Raw genomic sequence first — 6,589 nt, 5'->3', positions numbered from 1 at the left:
CTCAAGTTTTGCATTTCTTGCCAACACTTCTTACGGTTCCAGTGGCAGACTGGATTCCAGTCGATTTTTTGTCATGGAGTCAAGTGCTGAAAGAAGATTTGACAATCTGCCTTGGCTTTGCTGTGATGAAGGAGACCATACACCACGACAAAATTTAGATTTCTGTGGTCTTGTATTTAGAAGAAGATATGCGATATATTTAATATTTACAATCTTCTTCAGAGAAGGTCATTAACGGCTCATCTTCCTCTACATTATTGGAGCTCTACAGAGTAACTGATCATTCTTATTGCCTGGTGAATCTTCTAGAGCTCATTAGGAGAGAAAATGCAGTGCTTAATGATTACAAAACAGCCCCTCAAATACAAAGTATACATCTCTTCCCACACAGGAAGACACACAACTATACCCACAGCTGGATCTCACCAGAATCGCACGTTCACCAGCTGGTATGGATCGTATTTTCAAATTATTATGTAGATATCAGGTGGGATTTGTTTCCACCACATACACTACCGTACATTGATCAATAAGCAGAGGCAGCACTTTAAATAATCAATCAATAACTGTCTCCAGGTCAACATGACCCGGAGACCTCTATTGACTGATTTTGTGTACAACATCAGCACTGACTTTTCACAAACACACCATCTCGTCCACATTTTACATACACATTCATGACCCCAAATGAAGAGAAGTCATTACATTTCATGGCTTAAAAGAGAGGTTAATTATGTTTTTCTTCCATTTAAAAGCTGAAATGGGTGAAATTGACCTGCAACATAATAGTTGGGTAAAAAGAGACATTTGCAGCAGAGTGAGGGCTGTTTGATGTCATGTGCAGCCAACGGCAACACTTAATTTCTCTCCCTCTTCAGCCAATTTGCTTTCACAAGATATTTATGTCAGAGCAGTAAACCAGCTGCATAAAGCTGTTACTGTATTTTCCTTCAGTAAATGCTGCATTACACTGCACTCTCTGTCATTACTACACTCTCACAAATAAGTGTGCCAACTAGAACCATACAGGGTGCTTTGACTTGTCCCCACAGGAGAACTCTTTCTGATTCCTAGAGCTCTTTCACAGCGTTCTACCTAGAATCCAACATAAGGGTTATAGAAAACTTCACCCATAATCAGAGAGTCTCTCAAAAACTCTTCTATGGCGTAAAGGTTACACCCAAAACCATCTCTGGCAGTTCTATTTAGAACCTTTCCACTTTCTAGGGGTGCCAACAAGAACTTACTAAGGGTGTTCTACCAATAACCCTTTTATATTACAAGGATATCATCTAGAACCCAAAAAGGAGAACCCCCCAGGATGGTTCTACCAAGAGCTGTTTTGTGTTCCAAAGATTTCATCTAGAACCCACCATGGGATTCCACCAAGAACCCTTTTGTTTTGCAAGAGTTTTATCTAGAACCCACTAGGGAGGTCCCACCAGGAACCCTTTTGTTTTGCAATGATTTTGCCCAGAGCCCACCAGGAGGGTTCCACCAAGATCTGGTTTGTTTTCCAAGAATTTCAATTAGAACCCAACAAGGAAGTTCTACCAAAAACCCTTTTGTTTTGCAAAGGTTTAATTTAGAACCCACCAAGGGGGCTGTACAAGAAGCCCTTTTGTTTTTCAAGGGTTTCATCTAGAATCCACCCAGGGTGTTCTCCCAAGAACTTTTTCATATTCTGAAGGTTTTATAGTACCCACTAAGGGTGCTCTACCATGAGATGCTCTTATGTTCCACGGGTCTAGAATCCACCAAGGGCATTCTACCAAGAACCTTTTTATATTCCGGGGTTTCACCAGAACCTCCCCAGGGTGTTCTGCCATAAACTGTTTTATATTCTAAGGGTTTCATCTGGGGGGGATCTAAAACTACATTTTAATCCTCTTGTCGTCAGAGGGTTCTAAAAAGAACCATATTTCATTCTACAGATGAGGCAAAAAAAAAATCATCATCCATCATTTTACCAATCTTTGTTACCTTCCATTGTTTACATTGAGAAAACATTGTTCGCCTTGAAGAACTCTGTGCATGAAAAGGCTTCTAAGTGGAACGTCTAGTCTTACAGCAAACCTTTGATGAACCCTCTCTACAAAAACATGTTGACAGAAGCAAATAGTTGTGGCAGAACCTCAGCCCTTCAGGAAGAACCCTTTTGAAACCGTTATTCCTACGAGTGTATAAGCAATGCACTTAAACATTTTGTCTGTAATTACATCCAATTATCACTGCTTTATGGAATGATTCATCTCTGTTTGAGGCTTATTAAATTAGAGTCCCACAGCGGTGTGAAAAGCACAGCCCGGGCTGCACTGTTTGTTGTTCTGCCCTCTGCACGAGTAAGACTACACGCTAGGTTAAGCACTAAATTGGGTAACTGTCCAGTGACAGCAGATAAACACCTGCTCGTACAGATCATCCTGAGCCAGAGTTGACGGGAACTGCTTTAATACAACAAACATTTGGACCAGTAATCGATCCAAGAAAGGGGCGATTTGGACTTAAAATGTCAGTCCTGAAAGATAAAAAGAAAAAAGAATATCTGACTGTGAAGGATCTGCAGAAGCTTTTGGACTCGTGCAAACTACATTTAAATGAAGTTGATGAGGTCTGGCCAAAAATATTCATAGGAAATGTGTAAGTATACATTTTATCTCAAATTTAAACCAGACTTAATGAGTTTAGCCTTGGATGGAAATGTAAAACCTGTTACTTGTCATGTTAAACAGTCTGGTAACATTTGAAAGGGTGTGCATAGGACTGTCATTACACTGTCAAACCATGTCATGACACCTGTCATAAACATGAATGAGTCTTTATGAATGTTATGACTGTTGACATTAAGTTTAATTCAGCCAATTAGGTCATTTGTAATGCAAAATTGATATTATTTAAGCTGTCTCTGTCATGACAATTTGACATTATCAAACTTAAAGAAATGGTTTAACTTCACATTATCCTGTCATATGTGGTTGGCTTTGACTCTGGCCATCATTAGACTATAATAAGTGCATCATAAATATTTTCATTGACCTAAAGTAAAGTAGTACCTTTTCAGTAGTGGGGTGTAACTAAGTACAAATACTTAATTACTGTACTTAAGTAGAATTTTCAGGTATCTGTGCTTCATTTGAGTATATATTTTTCAGACAACTTTTTACTTTTACATCCTACATTTGAACACAAATATCTGTACTTTCTACACTTTATGTTTTCAAAACAGGCTCCTTACTTTAATTTTATTGCATTTAAGTGGAATTAAATGGATGAGACAATTTCACATACAAAAGATGATTCCTTGTTGTATCCATCAGTGCATATCACAAACAATAAACGTAACAAGTGTAAAAGACGAAACAGGACAAAAACAACATAGCAAGACAAAAATAACATTATAAAAGACATAAGATGAAAACGGTGTAACAAGATAAAAACAGTCAGCAGAAATGTCCTTCCTTATAGACCTTATAAAATTTAATTAGATCTTTATTTTATTAAGTCCAAGTGTTACCACTTTAGTTGAGGTCAGGGGAATTATTCACGGTTGGCTTAAAGACATGTCAAACAATCTCAACTGTGTATTGATATAACTGACTGAATGGCACTTAATGACAGCTGTCATAAACACTCATAAAGACTCTTTCATGTTCATGACATGTGTCAAGACATGGTTATGACAGTGTAATGTGTAATGATTTATACGAATCCCTTTAAAGAAAGTTTTACCAACAGTCTTTACTTTTTTTTTTTTTTTTACCAATAATTGTGTTATTCTGGTGTAAAACATTGTGCTGATGCTCTTAGCGTTCACACGAATGTTGAACCTCTTTCTGTCTTTTTGTCTTGCTACTAGGGCAGTAGCCCAAAACAAGGCTGCCTTGCTGAAATTAGGTATAACTCATGTATTAAACGCTGCACACTCCAAGCGAGGCAGCATAGGGAACCAAAGCTTTTATGGCAACGCCTTTGTGTATTGTGGCATTCCAGCAGATGACTCGACACACTTTGATCTGGATGTTTACTTCCAGCCTGCAGCTGATTTCATTCATAAAGCTCTGAAGTCACCTGATGGTAAGAACTGCTCAAAGCTTCTTTTTCACATGAATTATCATATTTCTGCACTGTGAGTTTTTAATTATATAATTCAGTAGCTGAGTAAATTGCTGTAAATATATCAAGGGGTGAGAACAAGAGGAGCGTAAGTGATATTTGATTTAAAAAAAAAAATCAAACATGAATTTAGTGGAATCCTTTTGCCTTGAAATGTTGAGTTGAATTGAATGTACTGTAAAGAGAATTTAAACAACTCATTAAATTAAGTTTACAAAGGAACATGATTAGCATATTAGCAGACTTCCCAGCATGCATTAGGTGAGAGTTAAAACTCTCCAAAGACCTTCCTTTTTGTATAGATTAATGGATATGATTAAAACTTGCTATGTCTCAAATACACTTTTACAGTTTTCAAATTAAATCAACTTGTGAATGACAACATACTTAATAGACAATATTTTGACATATTACTGAAAAAGAAAAATTCTCTCTCCTTTTTAAAAAAAATTTAAATCAGGAGGGTAATGTGTGCATTTTTGGAAGCAATATTTTATCGGACACCTGCAAAAATGAAAACAAAAACTTTACATTAATGATATAAAAACAATACTAATCATTCTTATAATATAAAATATTGTATAAATATATCCATTTATCATATTTATTCACTGAATGATATCACTTTATCTTCCTTTTACATGTTTTTAAGCAACATCTTTTAAGTCTTCAAAATTTGGTTTTCTTTTCAACAGGTGAGCCGAACATAGCGTAGCTGCTTAGCATAGCTAAGTAGGCGTATAGGAAACATGAAGTAATGGAGAAAGTTGAGTGAGGCTCCATGAAACAGGGAGATTATGGGTCAATTCTCATTTTCAATTATATAATTCTATAAAGCAAGTACAGTATATTTCATAGAGATCATGTAAGTTTCAAATGGATTTGAAATTAGATACTGTGTGTTTCTATAACTGCATTCTCTGTATCCTGTGCCTGGTCTTAGGTCTTTTGGATTTTGATTAATATTTCTGGTTGGTTTAGAATACCCATGTGCCCTTTTTTCAGTAGAAAGAGCTCATCAAGAACTTTCATTTGATATATAATTATGCCCAAAATGGCACTGTGGTTCTCACACCTCGATATGGTAGTTTTTTTACATTCCTGTTCATCTTTTATTTCACTCCTTAAATCCCTAATAAAACCATCTCCTCAAATTCTCTCATCACGCTGTCCTTTCAATGTCACCACAATGTAACACAACTTGTAATGGTATGTAAGTGTATTTTCAGCCAGCAGTAATAATAAGGGTCTTACCTTGCAGAATTTAAGTCTATAATGTGACCATGGCTCTTTTCAAAGAAGCTATCAAGCAGAGGACAAGTTGGGATTAAAGAGACAGTCAGGCCCCGTCTGCAAAGGGACCTTAAATGAACAAAGGCGATGAATTGTGGGAACTATTTTTAGCTCACAGCAGGAAAAAAGAAAGGCCACAGCGTGAGACGGGCAGCCATGTATGATATTAATAAGACTGAGGCCTCTCGCTAATCCTTCCTTCACATCCCCCCTTTCCCTTCATCTTGTCTGTTCTTCAGGGAAAGTTCTGGTGCACTGCATCATGGGAATGAGCCGGTCATCGACTTTGGTGTTAGCGTACCTCATGATCTACCGTCACCTCACGCTCAAACAGGCTTTGCAGAAATTGATCAAGAAGAGAGCCATCTATCCCAACAAGAATTTCCTGGCTCTGCTGCTGGATCTGGATCTTCAGCTATCAAGAAGACAGACAACATGTCAGATCCTGTGATCAAGACAAGTTTATACTTCTTAGCCACACAGCAACGTGGTGATGTGGTCTGTCTGTTGGTCTGAACTGAAATAGTTCAGCAGCAGCTAATGGATCGTCATGAACTTTGGTTCAATTAATGGCTGAATTTCTGTCATACTCAGCTGTACTTTGAGATTAACACTAGTATGTCATGTTAGCATGTCAGGAAAGGAAAAATACAGTGGAGAAGTTGCAAACATAATTTCAATGCATTTATTTAAACCACACAGCCCTTAGGTTTTATTAGCATGTTAGATGTTGCCATGCCATGAACATGCTAAATGTTAAATGGAGGCAAAATCAGTACACTCATAACTCCTGAAGTATACACATGTTAACATTCTAACTTGATAAACATTATATACTTTACATTAGGAAATTAACATGCTAATGTTAGCATGCTGACATTGTTTTGAACATGCCAGGCTAGATGCCAACAGCATGCTAACATCCAGTAGACTAGCTGTCAGTCTGCATGGAAGGCACATGGGAGAAGTTAGCCATCAGGGCTGTCTGCCAGAAAGCCTTAAAGGCCAACTTTTACAAACAGAGCATGGAAACATGATAGTAGTAGACATGCTAACACATGCTGGTATAAAGCTCACCGCACAGCTGAGCCTAAGTACAGTTGAGGCCAACAAAGCACATGTCAAACTGGGAGGAAGTTGTGCCAAACCTGACAATGTGTAGCAGCTGAGCCGGACACGCTGA

At 37.6% G+C, this 6,589-nt stretch overlaps 1 protein-coding gene across 2 annotated transcripts; it reads left to right on the top strand.

Moving 5' to 3' along the window:
• The first annotated feature begins 2,340 nt into the window (after window positions 1–2,340).
• LOC146312098 (dual specificity protein phosphatase 26-like) lies at window positions 2,341–6,037 on the top strand. Of its 2 annotated transcripts, none has more exons than XM_084740025.1 (3): window positions 2,341–2,640; window positions 3,857–4,074; window positions 5,646–6,037. In XM_084740025.1, the coding sequence occupies exons 1-3, from the start codon at window positions 2,510–2,512 to the stop codon at window positions 5,855–5,857; spliced, it is 561 nt and encodes a 186-aa protein (XP_084596151.1). In that variant the 5' UTR covers window positions 2,341–2,509; the 3' UTR covers window positions 5,858–6,037. The 2 variants fall into 2 exon arrangements, with proteins under 2 accessions (XP_084596151.1, XP_084596152.1); XM_084740026.1 differs by having other exon boundaries at window positions 2,501–2,640; window positions 3,991–4,074.
• Window positions 6,038–6,589: the final 552 nt, after the last annotated feature.

Source organism: Lutjanus erythropterus, chromosome 17, assembly GCF_056507025.1.
Source record: "Lutjanus erythropterus isolate fLutEry1 chromosome 17, fLutEry1.hap2, whole genome shotgun sequence".
Lineage (NCBI taxonomy): Eukaryota > Metazoa > Chordata > Actinopteri > Lutjaniformes > Lutjanidae > Lutjanus > Lutjanus erythropterus.
The sequence above is the reverse complement of the archived record's forward strand: the minus strand, read 5'-3'. Positions and strand labels throughout refer to the sequence as shown.

Excerpts from the sequence above, each read along its gene's own strand:
- LOC146312098 (XM_084740025.1), top strand. The coding sequence starts at position 2,510 with ATGTCAGTCCTGAAAGATAAAAAGAAAAAAGAATATCTGACTGTGAAG. Across the intron at positions 2,641-3,856 it reads AAAATATTCATAGGAAATGT|GGCAGTAGCCCAAAACAAGG; the intron begins GTAAGTATACAT and ends TCTTGCTACTAG. Across the intron at positions 4,075-5,645 it reads AGCTCTGAAGTCACCTGATG|GGAAAGTTCTGGTGCACTGC; the intron begins GTAAGAACTGCT and ends TCTGTTCTTCAG.